Below are 23,432 nucleotides of genomic sequence, written 5' to 3' on the forward strand. Positions count from 1 at the left end.
CATCAAGTTGTAAATATGAAATCGTTGTGAAAACAGACAAACATTGTTTTTATAATAACCAGGACCTATATGCTTCCAAGTATCCCAAGTAATCTCTTTTTGTCTTCAATGGAAGTTAACAGCATCAGGGTTTGGAATGACGTGAGGGTGAGTAAATGACATAATTGTGTGAAATATCACATTAAATCGCAGCAATTTGCTCAAGAAAATGTCAAAAAGTATTATGTGATTTTTAATCCAGATATAGTGTAACTTTACAGGCTCTGTTGTAATGTAGCAAAGCTACAGGACATGATGAAATCCTGTCATCGCCTTGAGCCACGAAGCGCTCTCTTCTCCCCCAGACCTGGTTCTGTCTCTCTCTGGAATGGAGATGATTCCACGTGACATCTGTGCTCCTCTCTGCCTGTACCTTGAGATCCATCCTATCTGAGCAGAGGGTGACTTTGAGCCTTGGCAGTGTGACAACCCTGGTGCTGAGCTCCTGCTCAGGCAATCAAAAACCAGGCATCATATAGAGGTAGAAAAAAAGAAGAAAAGCTACAACTCAAGGTCAGCATCTGCAGAGTGTGTCGCTGAGATTGCCACTGGGCGGCGAGGTCAGGGTGCGGGCATGAGACAGCTTGAGAAAGAAGCGGCGGGAAGCGTGCTATACCTTGGAGGGATGTTCTTTCTGTAGGCTGCCTTGGTCAAAGATCAGCTGAATAAAAGCACAATGCAAAAGTGTGACAGAGCTGGAGAATACCAAGGATAATAAGGAGACGGGAAAGCGTGAGCCTCGACTGGATTTCTTGAACTCGCTCTAAAGCAGAAGTAAACTTTAAAGGCTGGTAAATGATCCTGGGGTGTTTTAGCAACCGTCTTGATGTATTTAGAAATAAAATGAGCTTACTTAAAGGTGCCATAGAATGAAAAACTGTATTTACCTTGGCATAGTTGAATAATAAGAGTTTGTACATGGAACTGACATACCATGAGCCTCAAACATCTTGTGCTTGCAAAAGGACAGTGAAAATAGGGCGAATCCCAACATAACATCGACTTTGACGTAACAGTCGGGATCATTAATATTTACGCCCCCAAAACTTGCATATACCAGCCCATGCTCAAGGCCAGGCAGTATTAACGTGGACAGGAACAGCAGAATCATCAGACAGTTCTGCAGGTATTGTGAAGATAAGGACAATATAAAAAATGGCAGATCATGGATATAAATATTATCTTCCAGCCTGTGCAGAGGATGAGTACTTTTCATACCCTTCCCACAGGCATGGTTTATGTTTATCTATAACAGGATACTGCACCAATTTTATTCAAAGTTGTTAGTTTGCTCTGACTAGTGTTAATTTCGAAAAATTTCAATGACAACCTTTTTTTCAATGACTAAGACAAGACGAGATGACACAAACGTTTCCGCGGATGATCTAAAAACACCAGTAAACAAGTAAGTTGCATTTCATTTGACATTTTACATGATGAGCTGTAATAAACCCAAGCATGGATCTCTCGACTATTTGCGATTGTGTTTGCTGAATAACTGTTACCCCTTATCAACACTGCATGCGTCTGCGGTGAGGTTTTGTTCCTTCTACGCGATGCCAACTCACACCAGGGAGCTTTTCAGAAGCGAAACGACAGGATTCGCGAGACCACGTGATTACGATTTTTTTTTGTTCTAACATTAAGTGTTTGTTTTATCCAGTTTAATTCTGTTTATTGTTTTTGCTATCCCACACGAAAATATACTACAGTTTTTGCTGTGTAAAACTAGTAAATTCTAGTATACTGTATATATTATAGTATTTACAACAATTTGTTAATGAATGCTAAAGTATACTGTTGTATTAATTACAGTGAACTGATAAACTGACGGAGTACGGAGTCTGCACGGGGTGTTTATTTTAAAATTGACAGGATTTGTAACTTTTATTTTGTATTCGGCGCAGCTTCCGTCAAAAATAGGCGCAGCGCGGCTGGTGTAAACACAAGCATTGACTTGCCGTAAATAAGTAGCCGAGATGCCAGCCGAACTTAGCCCCGAACTGGAGCAACTATGCTCAAACCAGAGCTGTTCAGATCAATCAAAATTGTCAGGGCGGGCTTTATACGATGATGGACAGATGATAAGCAGTAACATTATCATCCACGTCACGAAAGAGTGCTTGGGTTGAATTTGTTTACCAAACGGAGAACTTGTTTGTATATGCGTTCACCTTTACTATTTCTCTCAAAAATGATGATCGTGTTGGAAAATACTCAGTGTAAATTCTTTTTACAACACCGGCAAAGATCGTTTACACTTATCTTCTTCTTCTACTTCTTCCAGCGTGCGTTGCTCAACATACATCACTTGCTATGATTGGTTGAAGGTCTATCCAATTCACCCTTCGCCACAAGTTTGATTGACAGGCGATCTGACCAATCACATCGCACAATCTACCGTTTTGTCCGACAGAGCAGTCAGGAGAGTTAGTAGATTAACGTCGGTGGACTTGAACTTGGATAAAAGTCAGTGTGTACTGACGTCTTTCCACGGTTGAAACAACATTTCTTTTAGTGTTCATTCATGTTTATTTGATGCTTATCAATGAACTAGAAGGAAGAGATAATCGGTTCACAAGCAGCTTTAACTGAGGCGCTACAGCGATCACGACACATTAAAGAGCTAAAAACTGTATTTATTGTTTACATTTCTTTAAAAAAAAACAATTTCAAAGTTGAGACTGTTTCATTTCAAAAGTAACTTGCTCTGTCCTGTCTTTCGGTGTGTTGTCAGTGTCCTCTTTGCTCAGCGATGTATTTTCTCTATGTGAGAGCGCCATGGCTTGTCGGACATAACAACAGTAACTAAAGGGGGTGGGTCTTTGCGAACAGTCAATTGAGTGCAGAGGCATTTTCTTTCCTAGTTCGCCTGAAACACGCCTCATAATAACAGCCCAATGGAGCAGTATCAGACTCATATTCTGACTAGAATCTGAGTATGATGACGTCAGGCTAGTAAATAAGGGGTGAGCTACTGAAATGAGCCTTGCCGTGAAACAGCCAATCAGAGCAGAGCTCAAGATTATCATTCATGGCCCTTCCAAATCCTAGGGTTGTAAATGGACATTATCTGGAGTATTTTTTGCCCTTACCTAAGCCACATACCTTCTATGTAGATATCAGAGAACAATTTAAAATATTGTATCAATACATTCTATGGCACCTTTAAGTATATGTGTAAGCAAATTCAACACTCTTTGTTGTGGCATACATCACAAAGACTGTGCGCAGAAATCCTATATGATCACGTGATATAAGTATTTGCGTCTTTATTATGTAGGTGTTATGTTCACTAGACAGGACATTGAGAATAGACAAATTGTTAAAGGTATTCTAGGAATATTTGATGTAACAATCTCTTGTGGAAAAAAAAAGATGGAAGATGGTGAATCTCAAATATTAATGTCACAAGCATCCTGTAAGATAAACGTAGCGCATTTTCCTGAAGAGACGCTGTCAGTTTTCAAATGGATTCAGTTCCCAGTGCTGTGTAGATCATTGACGACAGCAAAATAGATGTCTTTTCAGTCATGCTTTTAGAATTTTACCTTCAAAAGATTAATGTAACACAGGGAAAAAAAACAACACCACCAAAACCAAAATTTACTTTGAACATTAATATCTTTCTTTTTTTATTAAGACAAGAACTCTCCATTTTTTTTTGTAAAAATGTCTAATATGAACAAATACAAAATGTGTATGGGAATGTGGATATCATTTTTCTTCATTAATACACAGTAACATTGCCCAAGTACAGCAGATAGACAAAAAAATAACCAACCTAAAAACAATGAATGATAAACGTTCAAAACTTTCCAACCCATCTGGAACCAAAACGAGAAACATGTCAACTTTGAATTCAAATTGGTACCTGTTTTCCCCAACACACTCTCATGGCAATTCGTAACTATTTTACGTTTTGGTGAATTGGTATAATCCCCACCGAGGGACAGGTTTAGGGGTAAACTATCATTTTTTTGTTTTTTTTTCCTTCTAAAACTCGTGAAATAATTACGTTTTCTCATAAGATCGGGTTGGTCCTTTACTGTCCTCTCTGTGTGAAGTAGGTCTAAAAAAAGATAATACTCAACATAGCATGTACATTACGTACATGTTTTATAGTGCACCAAACAAACAAGGACAACAACAAAAATTAAAACATGTCAAATTCTCCATTTGATTTGAGATCCAGCTTGATCCGGTTTGTATTTATTTTCCACTTTCTTAATCGGGGGCCATGACTTTGCATTCTACCTGAGATGCAAACATACTGTTTTGTTGTACGTGAACCTGAGACAGGGTTTAAATGAAACTGTCAAGTTCAAATAAAAGAAATCAAATCAAGTTCCAGCACTAACATTGTTGCACTAGCAAACATGGGGCAATATTAAATCAATGAAAACAACAAACACAACGACAAAACTAAAACCGAACCCAGTTCACATCTCAAAACAAGTCGTTATATTTGGACACTTTCAATTAAACCTTTTTCGACTTGCTGTACAAGAAACAGATGACGAAATAGATCACTGGCATAACTGCGTCGTCCCATCGACCGTCTATCTGAAGTCCTCCAACGCCTAGTAGAGTGGATTAAACCACATTAAATCACATTTAAAACAGGTCTAACATAACAAGTTGAACAAAATGTACATCAGCCCAGTCTAAATACCACAAATTAGTATACTGATGTCATGTCTCTCACATATGCAAAAGAGGAGAAGGGATGTCTTAAATCCTGTTCAGAAGCTGCCAGACCAAAGCTAAATGATGCTCACTAGTTAAGCACAAGCCACACAACTGTATATCTCAACTGCAACGGTAACCATCAAGCTGCAAGACATTCCCTCGGATTTGTATTCTACGTAAAAACAAACGCGTCCAAAGTGTTTCTCATGGTTAATGCACATACTCTAAAACGTCTCAGTGAATGCTCGTGTTTTTTTTTTTTTTTTTTTTTTTTGAATAAGAAAAAGCAAACAAGAGTGTGTTTTCCCCTCTCAACCTCGCCGTTTTATTTACACACTGAGGTTGGTTTCAGCAGGGTCTAAACTATGGCATCTAAATTCACTTACACTACAGTGAGAGTCATGAGGAAATGAGAAGAAATACTTCTCTTTAGGAAAAGTACTTTAGACATCTTAACCACCTTACATGATGTACCCTTAACGGGTGCTACGTTTGTAGCTAGGCTTCAGTGAAATGTCGAATGTGTTCGTAGGAGCGAAGAGAGCATGATACTTGAGCGTGTCGGCAGAGCTTTTTGGTTAGCGTCATGTGTTGACAACGACTGTAAATACAGGGGAAAATCCACATTTGCGGCTAATTACATTGCAGACTGTTTTCAGAAAATATTTGGAATGTTATTAAAAGCTTTTTCAACTTTTTTTTTTTACTTAACATTATTGGTAATAAAGACTGTTTCACTCTCCATTCAAACTAACCTCATTTCAAGCCCGGGACTACTGTGCATAAACAGGAACCCGGAGGAGCAAATCACAGCAATTATAAACAATAAAATACATTGTTTACACTTCAACAGGAAATTATTTTGCTGTGGTGCTTTTTCGCACCATGGAGTCTAGGATATTTGGGCAGTTTATATTCATATACTAATATCACTAGGATAAGCTAGCTGCAATTGCCACCGTTTCCTCTGAGGAAGAACAAACAGGCAATTAACTTGACAGGCAATCATATACCATTACACACTTGTTGGACTGCTTAACATCAATGTCACATCCTCACTGACTCACCTACAAACGAGATACACAAATGCAGATGGTTTTTTTGGCTGTTAAAATGCATTTTAAGGTAGTAAAGTTTAGGTAATCAAATCATTTCCAAATCTTCCCTCTCTGTACATCTACAAACATGATGGTTGTGGCGCTTCCTCCTTGAGTCGAACAAAACAGACTCTAAAAGCAGAAAACGTCTCGCTTTGACACAATTTTAGGTAGTCATTTACGTGTGCTAGAGGGTCACCTTCAGCAGCCCTGCATGGGAAATTACAGCATAAGACGAGAAAACAAAACGTATGCCACAGCATTTAGACCTTTTTCAGTGACGGCGACTCTTTCGTCATTATGGCATGTGCGTTTCTGAATGGAAATGCAGACAGAACCTAAGACATCATTATATTGAAACAATAAATAACTGCAAGGGCTTCCGGCTGTGTCTAGCTGAGCAGAACACGACGATAAGCCTCCGTAGGTGCAGAGTAGCAGGAACCGTTCGTCTGCACCTCTGCCCGTTCCCAACTTCAAATGTACTGGCACATACAGTATAATTGAGGGGGAAAAAAGAAAAAGGAAATGAAGTAAACAGAGGATAAAAGCAGCCTGCAGCAATGCAGACGCGGCCTGTCAAAATGAAAACAGGTGCAACGTCCAGGATCACTTCTCCACCGGTCTCATTAAATTGTTGGGGGACAGGAAGGAAGGAAGGAAGCTGCTTGTACTTCCGATCATGATGCTGATGACCTGGGATCGAGTAAATCAAAGCGCTGTCATGTGACTAGGCCTGCTCTTAGTACAGAGGATATGATGTTTTGAAAGAGATGCCCACAGTGTAGGGGAATGTATTGAGGTGTGCACTCATGTACCTTCATAGGAAAGCCGACAACATGTCGATAATCAGAGATGGTGGTCTGTGTGTGTGTGTGTGTGTTTTGGGAGGGGGGCTCGGGTGTGATTGATGGCGTTTAAAGCATGACTAAGAAAAGAAATTCAGAACAAGGCACAGAATTTTCTGCAAATGGTCGAGAAATGAACGAAAAATACCAGCAGTTGGGGAGGTGCTGTGTGGTGACGCTTTCTACACTCATATCTGGCAACGTCTGGTATCCCGCCCACCCCTAAACCCCATCCCTGACCCCGATCCCGCTGTATAACACAAATACCTACATCTTCTCAGCTGCCCGTGTAGCATTCTACGTCATTCAATCCCCAGGAAAGAAAATCAAACGAACTGACAAATAAACAAAAACTCCATAATCTCAGTTCCCCCATGCCCCACCCCCTCCCGCCAAAAACAAAACAGAAGAAAATATTAAGAACAACAGAGGCCTCGGGACTCAGATATAGTATTCCTTCTTCTCGTCCGAGTTGTTGTGGCCCCCTTCGGCGTTGATGATGGCCGTGTCAGCGTCCGCCGCGTCGTCTGCCCCCTTGGCTTCGTGTGTGAAGTAGGTGCCTGTGTGGGTTTCAAAGAAAAGCGTGTTGATAAAAGCAATATCTCCAGCACCTCAGGGCCTCTGATTGATGCAATTGCGGGTTTAAAAAAAAAAGAGAGATTAAAGACCATCTGGAGCAGCTTCTCTAATTTAGAGTGAGGGTCGATTCAAGGGACTTTACCTGCCCATAAATAAGGCATTCATTTCCCCACACTGCACTTGGTTGCATTATACTGTCTTTTATGTGTGAGAACAACAGGTAATACGTTCCCAAACTAATACCCCATGATGGAGACACTTTGATTACAGCACGGCAAATGAAACCTGACCCTCTAGATCGAGCGCTATTAGATAAAACAAATAAGAAAGAGACGACACGTAGTGTTATTTGTGGCTTATAATTCAGGAAATTTCCATATCATCCTCTCCAGGTTTGGGTTCGGTTTGACTTTGTGCTTTAGAATTAACCTTGGAAAGTGTTACAAGGTGGTGGGAATAAGCAATCCACTTCAAACTTCATTTCCGAGTGGGATTATTCTCATCCTCTCAGTCTGTGGCGTGATAATGAAGGCAGTAGCCCTGATGAAAAGCGGAGATGCTGCGCCCACTTTATATTACAGAACACAACAGCGCGGTGCACTCAGAGGGATAGTGGCCTTAATGTGGTTGTAGCCACGGGCCAATTCAAAGCACCTGCAGAGCTTCGACAGCAGAATGACTTCTGCGCCTATCCAGAATCTTATCCAAAATAATTAGAAAGTCTATTGACCTTGGAAATGTGCCGAAAGACTGCCTGGGGGCTGAATTACCTTTGTGTCTTGCAAAGTATCGTCCCAAAACGATGAGAAGACACAACATGGCGAAGACCACGACGGCCACCACGCCTCCAATAACCGCATGGTCCAATGATCTCTGTGCTTCTGTTCCTGCTTGTGAATCTGAGAGAAAGAGCCAAGAGATGATGTGTCACTTGCAACAGTTACAACAAACAGAAAATCGTAAGCAACACTGCATATGAAGCCTGTATATAATGTTTAATGCATTATAATAACATCTTAAAGCTGTATACTATTGTTCAAAAGTTTGGGGTCGGTAATATGTTTTCATGTTGTTGTTTTTTAAAGAAGTCTCTTGTGCTTGCCAAGGCTGATTTATTGGACTAAAAATACAGTAAAAACAGTAATATTTATGAAATATCACTACAATTTAAAATAACTGTTTTCTATTTTAATACATTTTAAAATGACATTTATTCCTGTGTTGGGAAAGCTGAATTTTAGTGTCAGAAATCTTTCTGATATGCTTATTTGGTGCTGAAGAAATATTTAAAAATATTATCAATGTTGGAAAACTGTTTTGCTGGAAACCTTGATAAAAAACGTTCACAATTCTTTGTTCAAAAGAACAGCATTTATTAAAATAGAAATATGTTGTAACATTATAAATGTCTTGACTGTCGCTTTTGGTCTACTGGATACATATTTGCTAAATATCATATGAATAATTTGTATTATAAATATGGTTAAATAATATACAGCTGATTAGGAGGTGAATTATTAGGTAAATATTTTAATGCATTATTTATAAGAATAGGCTCTAGTGCAACCAAATGGCATTTTTAGACAAGGTACACCACATACAGTGCATCCGGAAGGTATTCACAGCGTTTCACTTTTTCCACATTGTGTAATGTTACAGCCTTATTCCAAAATGGATTAAATTCATTATTTTTCTCAAAATTCTACAAACAATATCCCAAAATGATAATGTGAAAGAAGTTTGTTTGAAATCTTTGCAAATTTATTCACACCCTTGGCATCAATTACAGCCTGAAGTCTTTTTGAGTATGATGCTACAAGCTTGGCACACCTATTTTTGGGCAGTTTCTCCCATTCTTCTTTGCAGGACCTCTCACGCTCCATCAGGTTGGATGGGGAGCGTCAGTGCACAGCCATTTTCAGATCTCTCCAGAGATGTTGAATCAGTTTCAAGTCTGGGCTCTGACTGGGCAACTAAAAGGGAGAGTTCACCCAAAAATGAAAATTAGCCCATGATTTACTCACCCTCAAGTCATCCTAGGTGTATATGACATTATTCTTTCAGGCGAATACAATAGAAGTTATATTAATAAATGCCCTGGCTCTTCCAAGCTTTATAATGGCAGTGAATGGCTGTTTCTGTTTTGAACGCCAGTCTCGTGAATACGCGAACGACAGTTAGCGGAAGTTAGAGATTACAGATTGTAAAATTTTAAATATGGATATTTTTCTTACACAAACGCATCGCTTCGCTTCAGAAGGCCTTTATTAACCCCCCGGTGCCACGTAGAGCACTTTTATGATGGATAGATGCACTTTTATGGACTTCAAAACAGAAACAGCTTTTCACTTCCATTATAAAGCTTGGAAGAGCCAGGACATTTTTTAATATAACTCCGATTGTATTCGTCTGAAAGAAGAATGTCATATAAACCTAGGATGACTTGAAGGTGAGTAAATCCTGGGCTAATTTTCATATTTGGGTGAACTATCCCTTTAAGGACATTCACAGAGTTGTCCCATAGCCACACCTTTGTTATCTTGGTTGTGTGCTTAGGGTCATTGTCCTGTTGGAAGATGAACCTTTGCCCCAATCTGAGGTCCAGAACTCTCTGGAGCATGTTTTCATTAAGGATGTCTCTGTACATTTCTGCATTAATCTTTCCCTCGATCCTGACTAGTTCCTCAGTTCCTGCCGCTGAAAAACATCCCCACAGCATGATGCTGCTACCACCATGATTCACTGTAGGTATGGTATTGGCCAGGTGATGAGCAGTAACTGGCTTGCCATTCAGGCCAAAGAGTTCAATCTTTGTTTCATCAGACCAGAGAATTTTGTTTCTCATGGTCTGAGAGTCCTTCAGGTGCCTTTTGGTAAACTTCTGGCGGGCTGTCATGTGCCTTTTACTGAGTGGCCACTCTACCATACAGGCCTGATTGGTGGATGCTGCAGAGATGTTTGTTCTTCTGGAAGCTTCTCCTCTCTCCACAGAGAAACGCTGAAGCTCTGTCAGAGTGACCATCAGGTTCTTGGTCAACTCCCTGACTAAGGCCCTTCTCCCCCGATCGCTCAGTATGGCCAGGCGGCCAGCTCTAGGAAGAGTCCTGGTGGTTCTAAACTTCTTCCATTTACACATGATGGGGGCCATTGTGTTCATTGGGACCTTCAATGCTGCAGACATTTTTCTGTACCCTTCCCCAGACCTGTGCCTCGATACAATCCTGTCTCGGAGGTCTACAAACAATTCCTTGGACTTCATGGCTTGGTTTGTTAACAGGCACTGTTAACTGTGGGACCTTATATAGACAGGTGTGTGCCTTTCCAAACCATGTCTAAGAATCAAACTGAATTTACCACAGGTGGACTCCAATCAAGTTGTAGAAACGTCTCAAGGATGATCAATGGAAACAGGATGCACCTTGGCAAAGGTGGCAAAAGCTGTGAATACTTATGTACCTGTGATTTTTTTCATTTTTAATAAATTTGCAAAGATTTCAAACTAACTTCTTTCACATTGTCATTATGAGGTATTGTTTGTAGAATTTTGAGGAAAATAATTAATTTAATAGATTTCCGAATGCACTGTATGCTCATTTTGCGATTTCATAATTGACAAAGACTCTTACTCAGAAGCATTTTGAATAGCTATAATGAGAAACTGGAAATACTACTGAAAATAGGTAAATCATTAGTAAAATAAAAACATTAAGTTAGGAAAAGAGGAACATTTAATCGTATAGTAAAACATTTAAGCAGCATGCATGTTAAATTAACATGTATGTAGTTAGAAAAGTTTTGTGAGATGTGTGAAAGACTTTAAATACAGCCTGCAATAGGAACTCAAGTATCTTTGAAATCCATCTCTCTGAAATAAGACCTCAAAACTATAGACAGGCACCAACAAGCAGAACTGATGCAAACAGATAGCGTGAGAGTGAAAATAGTTTAAACATTTACGAGTGTGACAGTGGAGCTCTGAAGACACAGGCCTTGTTGTTTATATTCTTGTGTCAACTACAGTTCTGACTACAACTCAAACGAATCTGGCACAAACTGTGAGCTGGAGCCAGAGCTAAAGAAATACACTTTGCCCTCAAGACTAAAAGTGTGATTTTTAACAAAGATTTATTCCATTTCACCCAGAGAACAAGGCAGGCCTCTGAGGCTGCGTGGCGTAATGATATGTGAAGTTTATTGATCAAGTGTAGGGATCCATGACAACCCAAAGTTAATGCTGGTTTGTGCACTTGATTGGTTCTTCACAGAGCAAAGGAGGAGCAAAATTTTTCATCAATATCTCGCACTCGGCTCGGAAATTAAAGTGTTTGAAGAGAAGTACTGAGAGAAAATAGACAGGAGACATCGCTCTAGAGCCGGCCAAAGAAAGACATGGAGATCTTTCATGTCACTAAAACTGTTAATTATCAACATTTGAGATTTGCGCCACACTTTTCTGGTTAGATCAAGGGGGTGTTTCTTTAACTGTTGGCTCATTTGGCCTTGTCGATTTTTAGAAATGATAATTTTTGTCTTTTTTCCTGATAATATTAAACATTTCCACCACACCTTACTGATGTACTGTGTTGTGGAAGTGACAGTTTAACATTAAATGTTAATTTCTAGCATTTTATGTATCCTAAATACACACAATTCAATATTTTTACACTTATAATTTGCATCATTTGACAATTACAGGGAATGACACAAAAATACTTTGTTCACAACATTTCTTGACAGTTCAAAACTCAACAACTTATTTTTTTCGCCACACATCACTATTCTCATATCTCAAGCATCCTCTTTACTGTTGAGTGAGGTGGAAATAAGTTTATATATATATATATATATATATATATATATATATATATATATATATATATATATATATATATATATATATATATATATATATATATATATATATATATATATATATATATATACTTTTTTGCAAGAAAATTATTTAGTGACTTAGCAATATTTTTTTTTTAAAAACTGACAAATAATTTTCACAAATCATTATTGAAATGTTTACTGTATGTCACTATTTGTTTAGATTATAACAGTTTTAAACATACATACATACACACATTAGTGGTGGGCATAGATACATTTTTTTAATCTAGATTAATCTCACTGTAATCTTGGAATTAATCTAGATTAAAATGGCTCATTTGAATTCTGCCGAAGGCATTCAGGATATGTGTGCTTGTAAGTGATTGTTTGTCTTTTTGTAGTTTGAATAATAAATAACTTCTGTCCCTTTAAGACCTGACCATCCGCGCTAAAATATCAAGGTGAAAGTTATCACAGCTTGCGTAGTATAGACCCAGCTCCCAACCCAACTTTGAGAATAGAATAACGGCAATGTTTTTTTTTTACGCCCGATAAGAGTCTCACGTTAATGCAGCACGTTAACGCTGATAACGGCCCACCACTAATATATATATATATATATATAATTTGTATAATATTTTAGTTAGATGATTTATATTTTAATATTGAAAGTCTGGGTCTGGAACGGGAGTAAAATAATCAAATCTATACATAAAATGCATCTGAAAAGTAACAAATATAAATAATGGAGGAATGATAAAGAGTAACTCGAGAATGTGACCTTTACATAGCGTAAAAGAAAAACTTGAAATCTCTTAGTTTTAATAAAAATCAAGTCCTGGGAACATCCAACAGGGAGGAGAGCATATTCACTCTCTGCTACATCTCACGGTCCATGTACTGTTTTATCAATCCACGGGCTCATCCCCACTCCAAACATCTCACTCGATAAAAAAAAAAAAAAAAACACGATGAGAAGGGAAAGGAAGCGAGGGGAAGGATGTCTCGACTGAGCAATCCGACGCTTGGTAATCCAGTCACGAGGAGTTGATCAGCCTTCCCGTGTTTACCCACGGCAATCTCCCGCTCTCATCTGTGGCCTGAGCCAGAGAGCTGAGGGGATTTCCTGGGGGAGTTCAAAAAACAAAAACGGCAGGCCACAACTTATTAGAGGATAACGAAAAGCGAGAAAGCACAGAGCGGTGTGCTTGTACAACATCCCACCCAATCTCACCTCATAAACAACTCCTATGTGAGAAGGGTGGGGGTGGGATGTAGGGATGATGCTGCCAAACCCAACAAAACATGACTTGATAAACCTAATAGGCTAGTTTGACTTCAGATTTCCCTTTTTTCGGAGAGAAGGCAGATTCAATTAAAGGCAGAGGGAATCTGCTTGACACCTAATTCAGGCTTGTCAAAAGGAAGGGAGGGGTCTAAAGACGTGCTTTAACACACATTCCTATTAAGATGTTAATGTGTACTGGACGGAGGGATAAACAGACTAGCAATGGCAGAGATCGCTTTTTCTCTTAAACCTCTTTCCCCATCCACTTTGCTCCAAGATACCATTGCTGGTTTGTCCACAGACGCAGATGGGCTTGTTGCCTACTTGGGTCATTCTCTCACTGAATGGATTTGATTGGAATTAACATAACTTAACAAATGGAGTGAAGACAGGGACAAGACTGTCTGTTCCCATTCAGCTTCAAGTGATTTTAATGTCCTCTTTCTCCTTTCCACCCTCTACAGCCTGAAGATAAATGAAGGGGTGTGTGGAGCTCAGCCACAGCAATGAGAAAGAAGATTGAGGCCCGTGATCACGCCACGTTCAGAGGTGCGCTGGTGTGTCGGGCCACCCTTAACACAATGACTGAACCGTAATTCAATAAGAGTCCACTGTGAACCAACAGTTTGGCTAATGTGTAATTCGAGAAGCAGATGGTTTAGAAATGAGTAATTCTCAAGCAACCTCCTCTAATCTCAGCAGCCATTTTGCCTCCGGAATATTCAGTAATTCCAAGAAATTGCCATCTTAATGAAACCCTAGAAATTTGCTCTCATCTCAATTTGACTAGACGGAGTCACATAATTACACGAATTGCGTGGTGCTTATGGAAGAATCATTACCATAAACAGTATTCCTGTTTAACGTTTATGACTGCAGAATAGGAGACTGGAATACCCAATTACCCAGTCGGATAAGTGAAGGGAGTGAGTGAAGGAATGATTAACTGAAGCTAGATGGAAAGCATTCTCCAGAAAGTGAGTGCCATCGGGCACTGATAAAAGCCGACTTTGATCTGATCCAAACGTACCAAGTCTGAGATGGGGTCCAATTTTTGTGCATTGGCATTTGTGGGAAGCTCATTCAAGGTCAGCACTAAAGGATAACTTACATTTTTAGTGTGCCGTTGCATCGTACTGCACCTCCAGCTACAATGAATCGCTAGTCGGGTCTGACACTCATCCAAGAGTCCACAGTCTCCAGTTTCTAAAATATCTCTCCTGTGGTGAAGGAGGATTGCTGTGAGCTCTCAGGGTTCACACCTAAGGCTGCTGGAGGTGGTGTTGAGGAATATGAGATAGGAGAGAGAGAAAGAGAGCAAGGGAAAGAGCTTCATCAGTCTCAAGACGATGCACTAAGCATGTTTTTTGTTTTGCCTGAAATAGGGGTAAATCACCTGGCTGGAGTGGACACCTGCTGAACTACAGTGAGAAAACATGATGAAAGATCCTATCAGTTTTGCTGTTCCGCAGAACAGTTTTTTCCAGGAGAAGCGATGCAGTAATTCTTCGGTACCTGATATACAGAAAACCTGAATAAAAAAAACTCTCATTTTGCATGGGCGCACTCTAATCCAGTTACGTTAAGATGAAGTTATCACACTCTAACACACAGACCATTATGTAACTTTTCATTAGATTCCCTGTTTCTTGCCTCAATGTAGTTTACAGCTTTGGCTTGCAAATTGAAAAGAATATCTAATCTACAGCCTCAGCCTCCATGGTTGGGGAGTATCTAACTAAAAGTAGTGACACTACTAGCTGAGCTTCTTAAAAAATACTGTTGCTCTTCCAGTAACACGCTATCTCTGCAATAATTTGAAAAAATAAAACACTCTCCTATACAACTAAAATATACAATATATAATTAAAAAATTATATAGGTATATGGGTATATAGAGTTTTTCCCCCTTTTTTTTCTGCCTGGACATTATCCGTTAAGTTTATGGATCAACACAACGGAATGCATAATTCAAAATACGTGTAAAGAAAAAAAAAAAACTATAAGGAAAAACCCTCCATATTATCACACAGTACATTGTGCCCTATTTTTCAGACTTTTCTATTTATTTATTTTTTTCCAATTCAGTTAGCTGCTACTACTTTTTGTTATGAATAAAAACATATAATATGAATGTTAAAATATTTTGTGCACCTTAAAATGCTTCAATGGAAAAAATATATACAATATATATATATATATATATATATATACTGTATATATATATAATATAATACCTGTTAAAGGGTTAGTTCACCCAAAAATGAAAATTCTGTCATTAATTACTCACCCTCATGTCGTTGGACACCCGTAAGACCTCCGTTCATCTTCGGAACACAAATGAAGATATTTTAGTTGAAAGCTGATGCTGAGAAAGGCTTCAGATAGGCCTCCATTGGCATTCAGTACATTTACACTTCCAAGATCCATGAAAGGCACTTAAAACGTCGTTACAAAGTCCATCTCACCACAGTGACTCTACAATAATCTTACGATGCGACGACAATAGTTTTTGTGCGCAAAAAAAAATCAAAATAACACCTTTATCCAACTTGTTCTCGACTTCTGTGTGTATGCCTCCACGACGCATGCGCGAGAATATGACGCAGATCCGCCGTTCGGACACATGACCCAGAATCGATTTGTTTACGAGCAGAGGAAGACGCGCGTGTCTAAGCTGTTGGATTCAACATTGATCGTGCTTTAGGTCTCGGCGTAGTGCTCAAAATGGGGCTTAAGTGTGTATTTCATGGATTCCCGAACGCCGGATCTGCATCATATTCTCACGCATGCGTCGTGGAGGCACACACGGAAGTCGAGAACAAGTTGGTTAAAGGTGTTATTTTGATTTTTTTTTTGCGCACAAAAACTATTGTCGTCGCATCGTAAGATTATTGTAGAGTCACTGTGGTGAGATGGACTTTGTAACGACGTTTTAAGTGCCTTTCATGGATCTTGGAAGTGTCAATGTACTGAATGCCAATGGAGGCCTGTCTGAAGCCTTTCTCAGCATCAGCTTTACACTAAAATATCTTCATTTGTGTTCCGAATATGAACGGAGGTCTTACGGGTGTCCAACGACATGAGGGTGAGTAATTAATGACAGAATTTTCATTTTTGGGTGAACTAACCCTTTAATATAAATACAAATGATTTATAAATAAAATTATATAGAGTAAATAAAAATTATGCATAAATATTAGTGCTGTCAGTTAAACGCGTTATTAACGGCGTTAACGCAAACCTATTTTAACGGCGTCAATTTTTTTATCGCGAGATTAACGTTCTTTTTGGTCTAACAAACTTTGTAGTTTTTTCACATGCTGTTGCAACAACTAGTAACGTTAGAAAAACTACAACACCACTCCGGATGTAGCTAGACCGGAAACAAAACATCAGGCACGCTGCGGCTGCCCGCACTCGTTTGGGCCATTAAAAGAGTAGACGTGGATGGCAAGCGTGAGACGCCGAAATGAGAAACGTATTAAGCCATGGTTTAACTCAGGGGTCTTCAACTAAAAGTGCTTGTCTTGAGCGCTGCTTTCTGCTCTGATGGTGCGTAGCCTACACACCAGACGCGAATGAAGCGTTTTGCGCGAGTGATTTAAGTCAATGCAAAGACGCAAATAGACATTCTGCGGCGCGGATTAAGCGGTGTGCATGTCGCGTCATTCGCGTCCGGTGTGAGCGCACCATCAGTCTCTTCTTCACTGCATGCTTGACCGGATGACCGCGCGTCTGGGTCTGAACGTAGTAACAGTGAGCATTGCAACGTTAACTGTTTCATTATGTCAAAAGGCTTCGCGGTCCGGATGGACGCATCTCGCGGTCCGGATTCGGACCGGAGTTCACTAGTTGGCGACCCCTGGTTTAACTGCACTATAGGCGGAGTCCTAGTTTACCTTGCATGTGCACTTTGTAATTTTATTTTGTATCACCCTGTTTTGATCCCTTAGAAAGGGCTGTTGAAGGGGCTGTTTGTGCAACAAAGTATTTGTTTCACCCTTTTATTGATGGGCAGTGTTACATTGTGTGAGATTATTTGCTCCAAGTGAGAATGTTGGTGTGAAATCGAACACTAAAGTATGCCAATGTTGTTTTCAATAAAACAAACATTTGAACAAAGCAAGCCGATCCACTTTTCTATGTTGATACGAGCATTAAAATAAGAAAAAATAATGGGACAAAAAGAAATCAAGGGACATTTAGAATAAATAAAAATGTGCGATTAATTGTGATTAATTGTGAGTTAACTATGACATTAATGCGATTAATCGCGATTAAATATTTTAATCGTTTGACAGCACTAATAAATATATATACACCAATCAGGTGTAATATATTGTGTTGTCTCCATTTTGCTGCTAAAACAGCCCTGACATGTCGAGGCATGGACTCCACTAGACCCCTGAAGGTGTGCTGTGGTATCTGGCACAAGATCCTTTAAGTCTTGTAAGTTGCGAGGTGGGGCCTCGATGGATCGGACTTGTTTGTTCAGCACATCCCACAGATGCTCGATTGGATTGAGATCTGGGGAAATTGTAGGCCAAGTCAACACCTCCAACTCGTTGTTTTGCTCCTCAAACCATTCCTGAACCATTTTTGCTTTGTGGCGGGGCGCATTATCCTGCTGAAAGAGGCCACAGCCACCAGGGAATACCATTACCATGAAAGGGTGTACATGGTCTCTTTAGCAATGCTTAGGTAGGTGGTACATGTCAAAGTAACATCCACATCGATGACAGGACCCAAGGTTTCCCAGCAGAACATTGCCCACAGCATCACACGGCCTCCGCCGGCTTGGTTTTTTCCCATAGTGCATCCTGGTGTTCCATACCATGCCGTGTGTTCCCCAGGTAAGCGACACACACGCACCCGGCCATCCGTGATGTGGAAAACGAGATTCATGAGACCAGGCCACCTTCTTTCATTGCTCCGTGGTCCAGTTCCCCACGTGCATCAATGATCCTTGGCCACCCATGACCCTGTCGGCCGGTTTACCACTGTTCCTTTCTTGGACCACTTTTGATAGATCCTGACCACTGCAGACCGGGAACACCCCACAAGAGCTGCAGTTTTGGAGATGCTCTGACCCAATCGTTTAGCCATCACAGTTTGGCTCTTGTCAAACTCGCTCAAATCCTTACACTTGCCCATTTTTCCTGCTTCTAACACATCAACTTTGAGGACAAAATGTTCACTTGCTGCCTAATATATCCCACCCACTAACAGGTGCCGTGACGAAGAGATCAGTGTTGTTCACTTCACCCGTCATAATGTTATGCCTGATCGGTGTATATTCATAATAACAAAAATGTGTCTACCTGGTCACACTTAATATTAATTGGCTTTAACTACCATGTACTAACATTTAAATTAATAATTTGATACAATGCACTTATATACATGTTTTTTCCATTACCCCTTAAACCTACCCATACAACCAAACCCATCCCTAACCTTACCCGTATCCCACTTCAGTAGCAGAAAAAGTGTTTTGCAATACAATATGAATACAAGTATAACGTACTTTTGATGTAAGTGGGACTGCCTACCTTAAATACCTTCAATGCAGTTAACTTCTTGTTGATATAATAAGTTATTTATAAATTAATATAAATTAATGTTAATTATAAATATATATTTATAATGATATATAAAAATATATGTTGCCCACCTTAAATATCAGAAGTTAGCTACTTCTTGTTAATAGCTTAAATGGTTGCTACTTTTTTAAAAGAGCAGTATTATTATAATTTATTCTACATCCTCTAATTCATCCTCAAATCAATTAAAAATCACAATTGTGGGATTGCTTCAGTTGCAGAGTTTCAAAGTAAAGCCACTGGGCGGAAAACACAAATCAAAGAATACTGATGTAACAGGCATGCCTAACATCCTTCCATCACTGCTTAGCCCTGTTTCACCCAGCAGAACCAAAACTCAAAGCTGACATTTAATTCTGGCGTTCAAAGTCTAAATGAAGACAAAAGGTGGAGGAAAGAGAATGAGAGCAAATAAAGCTCTGCATGATGCCAGGACCTTGAGTTATGAGCGAAATACCACAGCAAAAGCAATCTGGACTGAAGGAGGACAGGACGTGTCTCTGAGGGGTTTGAGGTGAGGACCCTAAGGACCGAAGCACCGCAACACATCTCTTCCTCCAGAAGTCATGCTTACTGGTTTGAAGAAATCTCCCAAGACAATAAAGTGTGATAGCTGGATTGACTTCCAAGGGTCATCTGTCCCATCAACACCACTGTGGAAGATTCTCAGTCAAAAACAAAGGTATGGATGAGTCTGTGGCCACTAGGGCACAAGTAACGTCGTCTCTTGTGTAGACACCCAGATACTGTACCAGCAGTTATTGATTCCACTCCTTTTGTCTCCACCAGTGTTGACATTTTCAAGAGTGGAAGACTTTTTAAAGAATGACCCAAAATAAGCCTCTTTTGTGTCTTCACGCTATCATTGTATCATCTCTTCCTTTTCAAACCAGTACAAGTTCATCTTTTGAGAGAAGACAGGAATAACAACAATCATTGACAAGAAAAGATTTCGATTCTTTTGGCCATGACAAAAGGTTCGAAGTGCACAGCTCATATTCAAAATGTTCAAAGGCGGCTGGAGAACGCCAAACGCTGTCGGTTTACGCCTTACTGTTCTTAGCACAGGTGCGAGGAGAAGATATGCTGCCGTTTTCTTCATGTGTTGAGCCGGTGGCTACACTTGATCTTGCACTCATAGTCAATTACCTCACTTCCTCAGGAAAAAGCTTCTGTTGTTTTATCGTCTTGGACTCAGGCGGTCATTGCCCACTTCTAATAACTTTCTCAAAAGAAGCCCAAGCCGCAACAGATACTGTGATTTGAAATGAACTTTGCTGTGACGCAATTTTTCCGCATTTAGTTTCAGTTTTGCCATCACAGGAAAAAATTACTTTTTTAAAAATGCATTCAAATAGAAAATAGTTATTTTAAATTGTAATAAAATTTCACAATATTGCTGTTTTTACAGTATTTTTGATCAAATAAATACAGCCTTGGTCAGCATAAGCAACTTTTTTTTTTCAAAAACATTAAAAATATTACATAATGAATTTTTAGAGAGCCTTGTGATCACATGATTGTCTAATTTCATGGATCCAAGTCTTAGCATGCCTTTCTCTATAACTATCATACTGAATCTCAATTAAAGCCTCACAGTTTGGTCAGTAATCCCAAGAACTTCATAATCAAACATCTGCAATGAATGACCTGCAAGGTGATTTGTGATGATTTAGCTGGCAGTTCACATCACTAATGGCTATGTAAAAGGACAATCGTTGCTCTGTGTGTTGTCCTTCACGTTTTAATAAAGTTTAATAAAGCGCTGTGTTCAGAAATCTCATTAAATTCAACCAGCTTTTACTCACTCACAAAACATCCACATCAAAATGTCTCTTTTGGGAGAAACACAAGCAGCGAGGTAATATTCAATAAGCTTCCAATCACTGAAATATACTGACAGACAAAAACCGAACACCCAAAATCTTGCCTCAAATCAGATGGAAGCATTATAAAAAAGGCAGTTACTCTGCATCAGGCTTATATGTTTTGACTTTGAAAAGGAAGGAACGTCTGTGGCAATTTTCTTAATTCTTTTCTCTCCATACGCCATTTCCATGATTCCTCTCTCTACACGAGGAGATACAATACTGCACTTCACTGCGTTTTACTTTTACTTCAAAGTATTGCTCTTAGACTAAGTAATAGGTCAATTAAATATGTGCTAGATTGAATGGCGGCTTTGGTGGCTTACAAAAAAAGAATAATGTTACAACAGCTATCAGTGTGCAAGGTGGTTGTTGACGGACTTCCCAAGATGCCTTGTATCAATGCGTTTTCTTTCTGTATTGAGACAATGAAATCTTTGAAGGGTCACCCCATCCACGAACAAACAGAACCCATCGCACTCACTCAAGCGCAATCGATTTGACAAGGAGGGAAAGTCTACCCTCTGGGCAATGAAAGTGTCTCATTTCAAAGGATGTGTTGATTTCAAAGACAGCAGATCTTCTAATTATATCCTCTAATCTTGTAATTAAGCAAAAGTGATTGCCATGGTGAAAGTGTGAGCAGATTGCAATGAAAAGACTCTGCTCTTGGGCCTGTGGTCAGATGGATCACAGATGTGTTATTGCAAACCCTGTCTATATTTACCTGTTCCTTCAGCCCAGCAGCAGCAGTCCTGTGCTGTAATGGAAATGTAATTAAAAATCTCATTGACCCCCTGTGTTGCCGTCACCCTGATCGGAGGCTTATGTATAATGCTCAATTTTGCTATAGCTAATGCATATGAAGTGGTCTTGCACGATAAAATTGGATTTGAATGTATTTTACCTGGAGGTATTTTAGTATTTCTGAAAACAGGAAGTTTCTTTGTGCTTTAAGGGCAATGGATATCGGCATATCAAAGAAGACGCTTTCTACTTGGTAAACATAAAAGTCTCTAGTCATAGTCCAGCCGAATTTCCACAGCAATGTCTGAATGAAAAAAATCAATCATGTTGCTAGAGACAAAATTAAGTCAAAGTCATGAACAGAAAGATTTAATCTCTCTCTCTCTCTTATAAACTTTTTGTTTCCTCCTGCAAGGCCTGTATGGAGACACTTGAGATAAAGGGTGTCTCGGGTTCCTTCAGACAAATCATTATGATTAGCGATTACACTCAAGCGTGGCCTATTGTTGATGACAAACACCGGTTATATTCAATTCAATTTCCATTCAATTTCCTCTGCTAAAATCTCCGGGGCCATTCCGAAAGGTTTCCACTTAAACATATTAATGTAATTATTTCAAAATAAACTTCATGATGGCAACAGTCTGGAGAGTCAAAAGCATCATAGGTTGGAAACATCCCATGAGGAGTTGAGGAACATCTCCAGGTCGAGTCTGTTTATCATCCCCGCTACTGCGGACACTCCTCTTTGTCAGTTTCCGCCTCAAGCTCTGTCAGCCCTGACGTATACGGCAGCCTCAGCAGATTTATAGTTACAATACACAGAGGTGGACAGAACTGGGCCACGCGGGGTGTTCGGAGGCAGGACATAGAATGAGGGCAACCGTTACAAGCTGCTTAGATGCCATGGATTTTGAGCTTGACATGTGCGCCCGAGGCATACTCGTGGACGACGAACCAGGTCCTCTGGTTAAGAGATGCTTGATCATTTGTACTTTCAGTAGGGCCATGTTTTTGCCTCGGCTTCTCCTCGTCTGCCCTTCAAACATCAATAAATCCTCAGGCTGCTTCGGCTGCTTTTGTGGACTAACTCGCATTCACAACAATCCAGCATTATGCAAATCTGGGAACAACACATTTGACACAAGGGACTCGCGTTGTTCCATTCTGTGAGAAGCAGGGGAAGTGAAGTTTGTCAGAGCTAATCCAGGATAAGATGTCCCTTCCAGGGAACCGTACAAAGCCATGGGCGAGATGGGTGTATTCCTCAGATGCCGCTTCCCTCATTTCCCTCGAGCTTAGGGATCAGTGTTAATTCTTCCCCCTCAGTCGCCAGCAAACCGACAGAGCTAGACAGCCTCCGTTCACCTCGGGCAGAGCGCAGGCGCAAACTCGGCTCAACAGGCTGGGGTCATCCACAGAGTAGAGATCTGCCTTCCGCCCTCTCGCTGACTTTATCAGAGCCGGTGAATAAATAGCTTTGAAATCCACAATGAGCCTTGCGACGGTAGGGAGAAAGTGTTGAATAAAATGTCATACGATGTCTTGTAAGTGGGACGTATCTGGCAAAGCCCCCTGGAACCTCATTTTGTGTGGCTCCTAGCGAATTTCTGTTGCTTTGAGGGCTAATGGAGCGATGCTGTATCTCTAAACGCAGCAGGTAAACCACTTCCTGATGGTGTAAATGAAAACCTTTGGCTGGTTGACTGGAGGAAGCCTGTACAGGTGTCCATCTAATACAGTTCTCACATGAAAAGGGAAGTTTCCTCTAGCTTCAATGCATGGGCTGGAGAGAGAAAAGTTTCCCTGCGCTCAGCGTGAGATTTCTGGCC

General features: G+C 40.0%; 1 protein-coding gene across 6 annotated transcripts in view; it reads right to left on the reverse strand.

Moving 5' to 3' along the window:
• Window positions 1-3,646: 3,646 nt before the first annotated feature.
• Window positions 3,647-23,432, reverse strand: part of cadm1a (cell adhesion molecule 1a) — a 354,466-nt gene continuing 334,680 nt past the window's right edge. For 2 of the 6 annotated variants that reach the window (XM_079834641.1, XM_079834645.1), the window contains 2 exons: window positions 8,026-8,154; window positions 3,648-7,236 (listed from right to left, as the gene is read on the reverse strand). In XM_079834641.1, coding sequence (XP_079690767.1) covers window positions 7,118-7,236; window positions 8,026-8,154 — 248 coding nt within the window. In that variant the 3' untranslated portion in view covers window positions 3,648-7,117. Of the gene's footprint in view, window positions 7,237-8,025; window positions 8,155-23,432 lie in introns of all 6 variants that reach the window. The other 4 variants (XM_079834644.1, XM_079834642.1, XM_079834640.1 and 1 more) reach the window with 3 other exon arrangements.

This window comes from Gobio gobio (assembly GCF_949357685.1).
Source record: "Gobio gobio genome assembly, chromosome: 14".
NCBI classification, from domain to species: domain Eukaryota; kingdom Metazoa; phylum Chordata; class Actinopteri; order Cypriniformes; family Gobionidae; genus Gobio; species Gobio gobio.